Source organism: Ailuropoda melanoleuca, chromosome 5 (genome assembly GCF_002007445.2).
Source record: "Ailuropoda melanoleuca isolate Jingjing chromosome 5, ASM200744v2, whole genome shotgun sequence".
Lineage (NCBI taxonomy): Eukaryota > Metazoa > Chordata > Mammalia > Carnivora > Ursidae > Ailuropoda > Ailuropoda melanoleuca.
Window position 1 is genome coordinate 107,469,974 of NC_048222.1, and position 14,843 is coordinate 107,484,816.

The window sequence follows — 14,843 nt, forward strand, 5'->3', positions numbered from 1 at the left end:
ATGGATTCGGAGAGGGGTGAAATTTGGGCTCATTAAATCAATCTACCACTAGCAATTACTCTGATGCTTTCTCATAGAATTTATGGTGCCAGGACAGCAGTTTCCAGGTTATCCATGGTCTAAAAAACCCGTTTCTTTGGCTCTTCATGCCCTGGGCCAGCCTGGTCCAGAGGGGTCACAGCTGCTGCGAACACTGGCTGAGCTGGGTTGGACCGTGCCCCTCCTGCGTTCTGAGGTGTTCCGTCTGCAGTGTTTTCTCATTTGCTAAATCCTCCAAGGAAGGAGAAATCGCGACACCAGCACATGGCACTGAGCTACCTAAATGAATCTTGTTAACTGCCCAAGTCCAAAGTGTGGATCTCTTGTTGGGCAAAATGCAGAAGTCTGCTTTCCAATCAAGCTGATCTTCTGATAGCAAGGAATTCTCCAAGGTATTCCTCAAACCCGTAGACTGAGACACTTTTCGCAGACATGAGCATTAGGAGCATATGTCAGGTTACCCAAGTGGGGTAGCAATAAATTACTGCACAGGCCAGTGAGGGGAAAAGAGTGCTGACAAGCTTCTGAGAAGACATTTGCAGAGTGACTCACTCCTGGAATAACATCTTTGGACAAGAGGAAGGAAGGGAAGTTGTGTGGCTTCAAAAAGTCATGGGAAACATCTGGCTGAGAAGAGGAGTCACCAAGACTGGCTTGGAGAGATTGGAGGAGAAACATAAGAAGGTGAGAAGGGGCCCAGCACCAAGGTGACTAGGGAACAAAGACAAGGCCAAGACGGCAGAGGCAGAGTATGGCCTTGGGAAGACAGGGAAAGGCTGGACAATGTAGAGGGAAAGACCATGAACTGGCCTTTGGAAAAGGACCTGGGAAAAGCAGCAGGTGGCCAGGAGAGGAGAAGGGGGCCAGAGACTAATTCCCACCACCAGGGTACCCTGCCAGCTGCCTTCTCCCATCTCCACTTACCAAACTCTGTTTCTGGCTCCACACCCTTCAGGCACTTAACGTCACCGTTGGTCACACCATCTCAATGGGGTCGGCAGTGCGCTCTCAGAAGCAGAAAGACGTCAAGTTCACTTGCCCAAGATCTCCAAGGCATAACATAGTGAAAAAAGTTTCAAAATAGGTTGTTTTTAACTCAAAACTCATACATGGGGAGCCACTGTATTAGTCTCCTAGGAATGCTGTATAAGGTACCACAAACTGTTGGCTGCAAGTCTGAGATCAAGGTATTGGCAGGGTTGGTTCCTTCTGAGGGCTGTGAGGGAAGGATCTGTTCCAGACATCCCTTCTTGACGCATGGATGGCTGTCTTCTCCCTGTGTGTCTCTTCGCATTGTCTTCCCTCTCTGTGCATCTGTCTCTGTGTCCAAATTTCCCCTTTTTATAAGGACACTAGTCATATCGGATTAGGGCCCAATTGTACTGAACTCATCTTAACTAATTACACCTGTAACAATCCTATTTCCAAATGAGGTCACATTCTGAAGTACGGAGGGTTAGGTCTTCAGCGTATGAATTTGGGAAGGGGAGTGCAAATCAACCCAAAACCACCATTGTCCCCCACTGGCTGGCCCCCAGAGGCAAGATGGTACAGCAGAAAGAACATATGATTAGCTGACTGAACCTGAGCAAGTCTCTTTGTCCTTGAGGGCCTCCATTTTCCCATCTATAAAATGGGATCAATTCTCCTGGCTCATTCAGTCGCTGAATGGGAAGAATGAGTTAAACATCCGTTGCAGGCACAGATAGTCCACTGCTTCCCCCCCGCCCCCCACCCATGCCCCCAACTACAGATGTTTCTTCTACTACAAAGGAAAGGGGGGGGACCCCACAAGCTCTTTGGCTCTAATCTCACACAGCATCTTCCTTACAGGCACGGAGGTCTCCGGAACAGGCCCTTGGATGATGCAATCAGATGCAAGCCCCATAGACAGTCCCGTGGCAAGCAGAAACACAAAATCCGAGGGTCCACTTTTGCCCAAAGCTCCCTTGTGACTCTCAATGAACACAGGCTGGAGCCCCGGTTCGAATGAGGTGGGCTGAGAGGCCAGAGCCCTGCAGATGCCCAGGGGACTGGCCACACCCATGCAGTAGAAACGCAGGAACAAGGACACCCTATTTCTCATCTGGGGAAATGAAGATGATCGGCCAGTGTAAGCGAACCCCTCACGATCCCGTTACTAAGTATACTCTGGGCCAGACCCCGAGGAAAGCCCCTACTTGGAGCCTTCGGCAAGCCTGGCCACACCGGTCCCATTGGCAGAAGCAAACAGCCCTGGCTGCACCCCGGTGCTCCTCCCCGGCTCGCCCCAGGAGGGACCTGCAGAGCCCTCGCACCCAGCATGTCCTGAGGCTTCGTGACCACCACACTGGCGCCCTACGGAATACAAATGGCCCTGACACCAAAGGTGCAAGTGACAGTCACAGTGGTAACGATACAGGGGACAGCAGGTCCATTAACGAAACACATACTATATCCTGGGCATGCCACTTGGGTTACATCATTTCAAGCCACACCTCTGCCTGTCATTTTCTTTTTAGGAGGCAGAAACAGAATCACAGAGTCAATTTAATGGACCCCAAATCACACAGGTAGTCAGACTTAGTAGCAATTTCCTTGACCAAATAAGGGGTGGTGTAAACACTTCGGGAGCTGACAGCCGTTGGGTGGGGGGCAGGTTAGGGTGCACCTCGCCATCAAGGATGGAAACCTCCCATAAGCAAGCCAATCAATCAGTCAGGTCTTGGTGCCGGGGGGCTTACTGGTAACGCCCCACGGGGAGATAGCCATTAGGAACACTGCCAGGAGATCCCTCCCAGCGCTATACGAAGCCCGCTCTAAGCGCCGGGACGTTTGATTGTCCCGCAGAGGGCTTTCTTACCGTGGGACACATCAGTAAGTCCTTCTCATAAACCAAGTTCCCGTCCCCCATCCCTAAGCAGCAGGTGTGAGCAGGAAGTGATAACTCAGAAAACAGGACCCCGGGGCTGGCCGTGGTCGTGTGGCCCTGGGTTCCTTGGCAGTCCCATTCCTCTCCCCTGGGCCCACAGGTCAGGATTCTAAATTAGATCGCACTCAGACTGTCTTTATTTTTATGTAAAACAAGGCTACTTTCCAACAAGCCCATTCCCCTCTATACCCATCACCCCAAACTTGACAGTCTATGTGGTCCACGTGGGTGACTTCAAACCTGATAACCTGCAAGCTCTTGAATCAGCTCATCTGGAGAAGAGGCGGAGACACGTCCTTCCTGTGGCCGATTCTTGGGAGCAAAGTCTGACAGGCTGAGGAGCCTCCCTCCTGCAGGAAGAGAGACCTGCCGGGCCTCTGAGCAGGCCCTATAGTGGGGTAGCTTCAGAATTGGGAGGCTCCGAAAAACGAGCTCCACACTCCAAGGACTCCAGATCAGGGGACAAGAAGAAGCTGACTGAGTCTGTGCCTAGGAAGAAGAAGGAAGCATCCCAGTGCCCCCTGCCCCCCGAGTGGGGGTGCCCTAATGGGCAGGGTCATGGCTGAGGCTCCTCCAGGAATGGTCTGGATACCTGACCGGCCGCCCCGCTGCCCGGCTTAATGCAGATGGAGAGATTAGCACTGAGGCCTGGAAAACAGAAGGAATACATAGAGAGTGGGGTGGGGACAGAGTTGTCCAGTGAAGCGAGTCAGGAGGGTGGGCCTCCAGAGCACTGACACGGCTCTTGCACAAACCACCGGGGGGGCACAGACCCAGCCCCACTCCCGCTCAGGAGTCGCACACACCAGGGTGGAAGGCCTGTTCAGGGGGCTGGAGGCGGCCCTCCAGGATTTCACACATCAGAAAAGGCTGCTGCCCTCAGGAACACGGCCTGCTGTGAATAAGCAAAGCTCCTTGTTAATAAATTCTACCTGTGGGCGTGTGCCAGCATCAGAGGAAAATGAATTTCTATGCACTGGGTGCCAAATCATAAAACGTTACAGAGGGAATGAATTCCACGATCTCTTTCCCACATTATGACACACAAATCAAATAGTAAATTACATTTTATTTCATTTACAGAGACCTTGGGGCAAAAAGGTGGTGTTTGGGAAACAGCACACAGGTGAGAAGCACCAACGAGAAGCCTGTTATAAATACGCCAGTGTGCTCGAAGTAGAGTGAATGTGGGCCCGGGGTGGCCGTCTGGGAAGGAGCATCTCTCTGCGGCCCTCTGGGTTTAGACCCAACCACCGCCTGCCAGCAGCAGCCCCCCCACACCACACCAAGCACAGCCAAGAGCACATGCTGCAGACACCACCATGAGTAAGTACAGTTCTCTTTAAAATCTCAGCAGCAGGTGTGCAGGGAGCTGCCCGGTGGAGCCATCACCCGTGGGGCGAGGGCTGCGGGGGTGGGGAGAGGCTGGACAGGCAGAGGGCTGGGTAATTAAAAACTCACAGTCCAAAGTCCCGAGGCTTGACAAGTGAAAAGTCCGTCCTGTTAACCCTGACACTCTTCTCCCACTCCACAGAGCGATGCAGTTCCACGCGGTCCGTCCTCTGCCCCCACCTCTAGCGGTACGTCCCCCTCCCTGCCCCTGGAGTGCCCATCGGTGATATGCAGTTCCTGTGTCCAGGTGGCTGTGGGTTCTGCCCCAGAAGAAGAAGGCAGGTTCCCAAGTGCCAAGGTCCACGTAGGGCCTCCCCGGCCGGCACTATAGCAGCTTGACGTAATTCTGTGGAATCAGCCCCCTCTTGCCATTCAGGGTCCCTTCTAGCCAGCCAGGTTCCCTCGAGGTTTGCACTGAAAAGTAAGAGAAATCACTTTTTACCAAAACGCCCCCAAGTACTTGCTTCCTGTGGAATTCACTGCACCTCTGTGTATCTTAAAGGCTCAACCCGAAGAGAAGGAGGCCCCTGTCTGGGCTGTCTGGTTACAAACCCGCACATGCGATATTTATAGAATCTGCCCCGCGGCCACTACGCCCCTATCACTCCTCCTGCAGCAACCCCCTAACCAGTCCCCCAGATGCTTGTCTGGCTCCTTCCAATCCACCACGTGCAAAGTCGCTCAGTGAACTCTCTCGAACACAGAGCTGATCACATTCCCCCACTTAAAGACTGGCAGGTACAGGAACAGACCCAAGCTTCTACTGGTCGGGGGCACAGACAAGTCCCCAGCTTCCCCTCCTACTCCCCACCAGCGCAGTGCCTTCCACCTCAAGTGCCTCTCCCCCCACCTCTTCACCTGGCGGTCTTCCTCTCAGAGACCTCTAAATGCCCTGTCCTCTGGGGAGACTCCCTCGACCAGCCTCAGCACTTCTCAGGCCTCACAGACATCATCTGGGCACCTGTCTGCCGCACAGGATGGGGTGCTCCTGAGGGCAGGGCCTAGAACGCACACACCTGGGTGCAGTGCCTGGCAAACTGCAGGTATCCAGAAATATCCATGATAGATACAGAAGAGAATGACTGCAGGCTGGAAAGCAAAGGGCACAGGGTCCAAGCACTTGGCACCAGGGTTTGGAAGTAAAATACAGAAGCATTTAATAACCCCCAACGGTGGGCAAGCCGCCACTCAGGCCTCGACCATGGCCAGGAGCGAAGTGGCAGCTGCATGCAGAGAGCGGGGGTGGGGGGGGTGGGGGGGGGCGCCGCAGACCCGCCCGGAGCCGGTGGCGGAGCCCTGCAGCTGGGATACCCCTCCCCTCCCCCCACCGCAGAAGAACAGCTACTGTGTATCGGAAACCGGTACACACGGACATGTGCCCGCCACACAAAAGCTTCACGAAACAATACTTCCCTCACTGTGCCCCATGCACTCTAGATTCTCTTCGGAAATGCTGACTGCAGGTGACCAAATGGAGCTCATCACCCACTCGCGGGTGGCAGCCCACAGTGTGACCTCCACGCACCGCTCCCTCAGCTCGGATGCCCCTCTCCCCACCTGAGCCTGCAGAGAGCCCTGAGCCGTCCCTCCCTCCGAGACATCCTAGCGCTCCAGACTAGGTGAGGGCCCCCAGTTATACACCATACATGCTCCGTGTGTGTGTGGGTGTGTGTGGGTGTGTGTGTGCGCGCGCGCGCGCGAGAGAGAGAGAGAGAGAGAGAAAGAGAGAGAGAGAGAGAGAGAGATTGACTCTGACTCTCCCTCCTCTAGTCTGGGTTCTAACATGACACGGGGACCCTGCACCCCCAGCACTGTGCCCGGCACATGAGAATTTGTTTAAAGAATGAATAAACGAATAAACAAGGTATGTGCTTTCTAGGTGGTCCGACAGCCAGTCACCCTCTTTGCTCCCTCACTGATTTCTAGCCTGAAACTGGTCCTCAGAGCAGGATGTTTAAAGGCTCTCACTTATTCCAGAACCCCCAAGCTGGTGATGTCACCAGAACAGCTGCTGTCAGGGGAGGGGAATGGATTCCATGGGAAAGGCCCCCAGGGGTTGTGCAACTTGGGGGCCTCCATGGAAAGGGGCCCCAGGCTCGGGACAGACAGCCTGGAAGGGAGACTCCCAGCTGACGGGTGCCAGCCAGGTGCACTTGGGGAACTACTGAACCCCCGGGGCCCCACCCAGACTCCTCCCCTGCAAGATGGGGTTACCAGCACTTAGCATGTAGGACTGCTACAAGGAGTCCATAAAATAGTTTATGGAAGAACACCTTGGAGGTGCTCATTGTCTCTTCTCCCATACACCACAAACGCCCACTCCCACGCAGAGTAGGTATTAACAGAGGCAGGCTGAACCAAAGACAAAGAAACGTAGTTTCCCATAAAGCTGGGGGTGAAGGAGGCCTGAATGTGGGCAACCAGGCGAGGTCGGGAATCCTGCACCAATCCTCTCACAGACCAGGGGGCTTCTCCACACCTCATCTGCTTCTTCTGCAGCCCCCATCTCCCCAAAGAGCAGGGGAGAGAGGTCACCAACATAGAGAGGGGACTGAGGAGACTTGCAGGATCCAAAAGGTTGGAAGTGGCCAAGGGGTGGGAATGGGATGGAGGAGTGCAAAGCACCCACAGCTGGGCCTCCCCAGGCTCAGGGAAGGTGGCTCAGAGATTACAGAGGAGGCCTGGGAGGGTCTCACCACCTCCATGAAGACCCAGCCCCTCCTGCGAGCATGAAAACCCTAAATACCCATCCTAGGCTCCTCGCTGTACTTGGCTGATCAAACCGCTTCCTCCAATGGCAGTGCGATAGTTTCATGTGTCAACTTGGTGAGGCCACGGTATCTACATTTTACTCCAGATTTTAGATGTAATGAACAGGGAAATCAGTAGACTCCGAGTAAAGCAGATCACTGTCCAGGATGGTGGGTGGGCCTCACCTAATAAGTTGAAGGCCTTAATGGAACAAAGACTGGGGTCCCTCAAAGAGGAGGGAACCCTGCCCTTGGACTGTCTTTGGACACACACTGCAAGTACTCCCTGGGTCTCCAGCCCGCTGGCCTCCCTGCAGATTGTGCGTCTCCATGACCGCATGAGCCAATAGCTATCTATGGAAAGTGATTCACTCATTCACACACTCACATCCCATGTGTCTCTTTCTCTGCAGAACCCTAATGCAGGCAGTTTCGGAAATAAGAGCCTCATTTTGGGGGAAGATTCTGACTCCAAGAGGCAGTGAGTGTAGGAGAAATGAAGTCCTGGCTGGAACCCCGGCTCCTTCATGACTGGGCAACCCTGTATGATTTACTTCATCTCCTCTGACCTCCACACTCCTCACTTCGAAAAGAGGGGAAGCAATAACTCATTTGAAGTTGCTGCAATGACTAAAATGAGACAATTTACATGAAGTGTGGTGCCAGGCATATACCACGTTCATGCCCTGTGCAATGCAGTGACATAAACGTGTACGGGTCTCCATGTTTATCATGACCCTGGTGCCTATCCCTGCGGACTGTACCCTACCTGTCAGTCTCAGCCCAGAGCCTGGCTCTCCAACCGCCGTGGAGCCCCTGACTGCCTCATGCTGGGAGAAAGCCAGGGCATGCCGCAAGACAGCTGTGATGAACAGCGTGTCTGTGTCCTCCCAGGATTCATACGCTTAAACCCCAACCCCGGTGGGATGGGATTAGGACATGGGGTCTTTGGGAGATAATGAGTTGGATGAGGTCATGAGAGTGGGTCCCATGTGGGGATTAGTGTCCTTGTAAGAAGAGAAAGGAAAGTGATGACTTCTCTTCTTCCAGCACCCCTCCTGCTCCCCCGACCACGTGAGGAAACTGGGAAGAGAGCTCCGACCAGACCCTGAACTTGCTGAGGCCCTCTCGGAATGCCCAGCCTCCAGAACTGTGGGACATACATTTCTGCTGCTTAAGCCCCCCAGTCTATGGTGTCTGTTACAGCAGCCTGAACGAAGACAATGGGTATGGGGCCAGGGACCCCCGCTAGCACTGAAGAGCAGTAAATACCTTCCTCAAACGCTCCCAAAGGGAGTGCGCATGGGAATGGAATGGGGTAAGTGAACTATATAGTTTCCCCAAATTCCCTGACACTGGGCTGCCACCAGCCACAATCCCCTGTGGGGAACAGTCAGGAGCTCCACTACCCATACCGAGAGGCTGTGGAGAGGGAGATGCTCCTTAGGGACTCTCATGCCACAGAGACACAGCATGGCCGTCACTCAGCAAGCGCCAGGGGTGCTAACCATGTGCCGGGGCCGAGAAGGGCCCAAGCCACACACCCTGTCCTCCCCTGACCCTGGGCGAGTCACACAGCCTGAAGAACCCAGTCAGCATGTGGTGACAATTATGCCAATGCTCCTTCGTACGGCTGTTTTTACTATTATAAAATATATATAACTTAAAAGGTACCATTTTAATCGCTTGGAAGCATGCAATTCAGGGACATTAAGAATAGTCACAATGTTGTGTCACCACCAGCACTATCTCCATCCCCAAAGCTTTTACACCTTCCCAAACTGAAACCCACTGTCCCTTAAACACGAACTCCCCATCCCCCTCCCTGGGCTCCTGGGACCCTCCATGCTACTTTCTGTGTCTATGACTGCCTATTACAGGTATTCCATGTAAGTGGAATTAGACACAATTTGGCCTTTTGTGACTGGCTTATTTCCCTTAACATAATGCCTTCAAGGTTCACCCACGTTGGAGCAGTCTCAGAATTCCACTCCTTTTATGGCTGAATATTCCATTGTACGTATATCTGCTCGTCCGTCAGTGAACATTCGGGTGTTTCCCCCTTTGGCTACTGTGAAAATGCAGCTGTGAACATGGGTGTCAAACACCTGTTTAAGTCCCTGCTTTCAAGTCTTCTGTGTATCTATGCAGAAGGGGGACCGCGGGACTGGATGGTAACTCTGTGATTCGTTTGTCTGAGGAACGTCCATACCGTCTTCCCACAGCCACGTGCGCCACCTGCAGCGAATGTATTCCCACCTGCAACGCGCAACAGCTCCGCTCCTCCACATCCCCGCCGATGCTTGCTCGCGTCTTTGTTTCTGATGGCACTCATTCTACTGGGTACGAGGCGGAATCTCACTGTGGTTTTCCCACGCCCTCCTCATTTACCGTCCCGTAACACCAAGGGCACGGAAGCCAGGGACAAGAACAATTTACAAGAGCTTCCTCCAGAACAGAATATGGACTCAGTTCTGGTTTGGGGGGGGGGGTAGCATAATAAAAACAATATATATGACAAATATTATGAAGCATCATCATAATACACTGAATACCAGGAAGCCACCAGCGCCTGACTGATCTGGAGGCCTCGTCCTGGGTTTGTTCTTCTGCTACCCCCTCACCTAATGCCCCCCACCACCTCGAGGTGATCAGTAGCTTGAATGTCATATTTCTCATTCTCTTACCCCAGCTATGGCTAAAACACAGTTTCGTCACACATGTACAGAACTCTAAATAATAAGCCATTTGTTTTGCTTATTTCAGAGCTTAGCCAGAGCCCCATTATACAGAGCACTCACTTTGTTTTTGTTTTGTTTTGTTTTTTTTACTTAACATGTAAGGATTCCCAAAGGTACAACTGTTAGAGTACAGGAGAACAACTGTTGGGTTGTGGGGTCTGTACAGAATCAACCTGCCAAGATAATGCTACATTGTTTTGCAAGGATTATTCTTTCTATATTTGAGATCTTTAAAATGAATCACCAGGAGTTTTAAAAGATTAATCTAGGCCACACCTGCTCCCCAAAGCATCGGCTCAATCACATATCTACACAGAGATGAACAAAGTCTAGGAAGCACTGCTGAGAGATGGCCAACTCCCAGAAAGCCTCCCACCAGAGGAGCCCCTCCGGTCCTGCCTGGCAGCCTATGAGGGACACCACTCCCCACTCTGATGGGAGGGTCTTCCAGGTGAAAGAGAGCAGGACTGACTGGTCACTAGGCAAACGTGTTTCTGGAGTTCCCCAGGTCCAGAGAGAAGGTCCACATGGCAGTCACAGGAATACAGACTGCCCTGAGACTTTACAAACATCACCTCCCTGGGGGACACGGGAAGCATTTCCCCTGAACAACGGCTCAGCACTCATGTGTATACGATACGGATCAATCCTCAGCCTAGAATTTAAACTCCTAACTTACGTCCAGGTCCACATGGTAAGAGCAAAAGAGCAAGGAACAGCTATCAAGCTGCTTCATTACTAAAGATCCCTTTCTCTTCCACACTCTGGTTTAGGGTTTCTCACTGTTGTATATATTACAAACTACATAACTACTGACGATGCGGCCCAGGGGCCACTTTGACCTGGATTTTGTCTTTACCAAAGGCCACTGAAAGCCATAAACCAATTTCCTTTGTAGCCCATAGGAGGTACAAAAAGGGATTATACTGCACGAGCATTTATGATAGCTGCTCAGGCTCCAGTGGACAAGTGAGCACAGGAAAAAGGTCTCAGACATTTCAGAGGCCAAAGTATTGCTGGTGTGCAGAAAGGAGGTGGTCCTGGCCACATTCCCGTGGCCGGTGCTGTCACAGTGCCGCCCACCCCCAGGAGCTCTGCCTCCTCCACGGATGCTGAGGCCGGGTGAGCTGCCCATTGGTCCTACTGTGTGTCAGTCCTCAGAAGGGAGGACCCCAAACCATTCAAGGAAGAGCTTCACTGGACACCCTAAGCAACCACAAGAGTTTTGACGAACTATACACTTTCTGCCAAGAGATCAATTATGCACAGGAATGAAGGTGCAGAGCAAAAAGAATAAATCCCGTTGAGGGGCCTTTGACTTTCTGTACCCTCTAAGAACCAGCCCTAGGACACAGCGAGTGTCACGGTGTAGGTTCTGAATGCGTTCCACTGCATCTGCGTGCTTCTCTGTGCCGCCACCGGAGGGTCACGGGGAGCACGCGCAAGACAAGGCGCTTGCAGAAAATAAGACCCTCACATACTCGTGTAGGAGACAGCGGCAGGCAACACATCGACAAGGCATGTGCGGAGCAGCTGGCCTTGAGGGAAAGACTGAGGAACAGCTCAGCCGGTGACCCAGACGGAGCTGGACAGCAGCAGTCAGCACTACAGAGCGCCGAGNGCTGCATCTGCGTGCTTCTCTGTGCCACCACCGGAGGGGTCACGGGGAGCACGCGCAAGACAAGGCGCTCGCAGAAAATAAGACCCTCACATACTCGTGTAGGAGACGGCGGCAGGCAACACATCGACAAGGCATGTGCGGAGCAGCTGGCCTTGAGGGACAGACTGAGGAACAGCTCAGCCGGTGACCCAGACGGAGCTGGACAGCAGCAGTCAGCACTACAGAGCGCCGAGGCTGAGGGAGGCGTGCCTTGGCTCAACACGGAGCCGGTCCACACACGGCACACCACAGTGCGCCAAGCGTGGCTCCCTGCTCGGCAACGTCCTCCACACACGTCTGTGCTGTTCTCAAAGCCCCACCTACACCCGCGGCCCAAAGTGCTGCCCTGACACTGCATCGCTCTTGCAGACATCCTTGAAAATTAGGATGGAGAATCTGATCCATAGAGAACTTAAAGAACTTGTCCAAAGGCACAGGGTAAGAAGAAAAGCCAACGTGATCTTAAGCACAATAACTGCAGGGTTGACAATCCATAGCTACCTGCTCTCATCACTCTCCTCTTCCTAAACACAGTGAGATACTGGGTGTGCGTGGGTGTGTTTGTGTAATCCCTGCAAATCATTTAGGGACTTTAGAGGTAGAGAAGCCCAGTTTCTCATGTCTGACATCTGTCAGCCTTTCCCCTGTTATCCATGCTGGCAGAAACCGGATTTGGTTGAGGTCCTNCGTGGGTGTGTTTGTGTAATCCCTGCAAATCATTTAGGGACTTTAGAGGTAGAGAAGCCCAGTCTCTCATGTCTGACATCTGTCAGCCTTTCCCCTGTTATCCATGCTGGCAGAAACCGGATTTGGTTGAGGTCCTAACCCTCATTCATGTGTCCGTGTGCCCGGAGGAGGTGTCCCTGCGCCCAGCGTGGTTCAGATCGCCCTAAGTCCTGGCCAGTGATGGGTTTAGGGTGAGCATCTGACTTGGTTCTGACCATTGAGACATGAGGGCAGGTAAACTAAGAAAGTAGTTCTGGAAAAGTTTTCTCATTCTTAAGAAAAACAACACAAGGATGAGGCACCCCTTCTGCGAGGGTTGAGCGTAGCTATGATGCCTGGACTGGCAGCCATCTCGTCCCCACTGGGGAAGCCAGCCAGAGGCCCCTGTCCACAAGCTGTGAATGGTTCAGCAGAGACGATCTACTGTGATTGTGATGATATCTCTGAGAATGTGAATGAACCAAGCTTTCCAGACTTAATCACTGTATGAGCTAATCCATTTTCATGACTGATAGCTAAGTTGTCTCAGTTTCTGTTACTTGCAGTGAAAGGCACCCTAACAGATACACCTGCTACCAAGGTAAATATCTCACGAACAATAAAGCCTAAGGGACGTCAGAAGCTCCCAAGCAGTTCTAATCACCACACGATGTAAAACTTCACCATCATTTATTTCTCAAATGGGTGGGTTTCAACAGCACTGTCTCAGTGTCCCGTCCTGCCATGTGGTGTCCAACGTGTGAAGGGCCTGGAGTAGGGTAGATATTTTACCACACTCTCTTGGCAAAATCACATGCATGTGTGTTATGGTGATAGAGGGATGATTTTGCTTCTACTCCAAGAACAAAATTTCTCCATAAAGTGTAATTCTGTCGTATGTGGGTTTCTGGTGGGAGTGTTGTTTGTTTTCTGACACTATCAAGAGTCCCTGGCTCTCAAGAGTATACATCACACACAGATAGAAATCTATTCTAAATGAGGCAACTTGTGGGGCGCCTGGGTGGTTCAGTCAGTTATGGGTCTGACGCTAAATTTCGCTCTTGATTTTGGCTCAGGTCATGATTTCAGGGTCGTGAGATCAAGCCCCACATCAAGCTCCACACTGGACATGGAGTCTGCTTAAGATTCTCTCTCTCCCTCTTCCTCTGCCCCTCCCCCCTCCCTAAATAAATAAATAGGCAAATTGCTTTCCAAAAAACAATCATCAGCAAACACTGCATTACTGACAATATACCACTAGGTGTTGTGTTGATATATTCCATATATTCCAAACATTCTGGCTAACTGACCATTCCATTCCAAGCCTCTAAGATCCTTGCTGCCTCCCCAGAACTCTTTTGGGCAGCTCCACCCACATGCATCACTGTTTCCACAGCAACCAGTGAATTTCATAATGAGCAAGACTGTTAAGAAAGAAATCAGGAGGGGGGAGAAAAGAGACAAACAATGAACCAAAGGAGAAATCTGTGAAATATTAAGTCAGGCAGAGCTCCTAAATGCTTGTGTGTGAATATTAAAGACTCAGATAAAATCCACGCCCTTGCTTCAATACACAAAGTCAATACCCCGATCCAGAGATTCACATACTATTCAAATGAACCATAAGAACCACGTAAACCATAACAATGGCAAGGGAACTATAAACCAAAATTTTTTGACAAGAGTTCTCTTCTGCAACTCAGATTTGGCAAACCTGACGCATTTAGGAGGCTTGGCTAGGGACTCTGGGAGAGGAAAACAAAGGATGCAAATTAGAAGTATTTCTTAATTCCAAGTGGCACTAGCTTCTTTACATCAGGAGAAAGATGTCCTGAACGAAGATTCATAAGAGCTCAAAGGGCTGGAGAATCATCAAGATGAAAGCAGAAGTGGAATTCCATAGCTCCCACCCCCACCCCATCGCCCGGTGTTCAGTTCCTGGCAGCCAACTGGGCCAGCTCTCTCCTGTCCAAAGGGTCAAGGGCTGGACGTGTGCCCGATAACCCGACAACCAGTGACTGCTTACTCTGGGTTGTAGACATTCTGAGGGGGGACAGAATATATGTTGCTACAGAGCTCCCACTAACACTTACCATCCTCAAAAATCGCTCCTATTTCAAAAGATAATTCTGAGCTGTGTTCTGCTTCACACGGATACACTGCCCGAGCCTTCCGATTGACAACGCTGAGAAGGGAAGGTGAAAGACACAAATTAAAACAGGAGAAACTGGGAGGAGGAAACAGCACCTCTCCCCAACCCTGCCCCTTCCCAAATCTCATTTACATACCACCAGTGGGACAACTGCTTCCAAAATACCCAAACCAACCAAATAGCTGCGAAGTGAACATTGGGCACATCTACAGCACTTGATTTTCAAGTAAATGATGGGTTTCAAATTCAAATCTTTCTTCGGGGAGCTTCTCTGAGAGGCTTTCACTGAACCTCATCACCTAATTCTCCTCTCTGCCTGGTGGGATGCCCCTTCTGATCGCTCAGCATTATCGGAGCCACGGGGTATGTTCACTCCTAAGCGCTGTGCTTATCTATTAGGAAAAGCACCAGTATCCTGAGACAGAAGGCAAGGCAGCGAAGGGCAGAGGGCAACACTTGGGAGTGACTTGGGCAGTGTGCGTTGGACGTCCGT

The 14,843-nt window shown here is 51.7% G+C and overlaps 1 protein-coding gene across 3 annotated transcripts in view; it reads right to left on the reverse strand.

Moving 5' to 3' along the window:
- Positions 1–3,999: 3,999 nt before the first annotated feature.
- ARHGAP10 (Rho GTPase activating protein 10) overlaps positions 4,000–14,843 on the reverse strand; it is a 311,913-nt gene continuing 301,069 nt past the window's right edge. For all 3 annotated transcript variants that reach the window (XM_034661542.1, XM_034661541.1, XM_002916964.3), the window contains 2 exons: positions 14,292–14,383; positions 4,000–4,756 (listed from right to left, as the gene is read on the reverse strand). In XM_034661542.1, the coding sequence (XP_034517433.1) occupies positions 4,668–4,756; positions 14,292–14,383 (181 nt within the window). In that variant the 3' untranslated portion in view covers positions 4,000–4,667. The remainder of the gene's footprint in view (positions 4,757–14,291; positions 14,384–14,843) is intronic.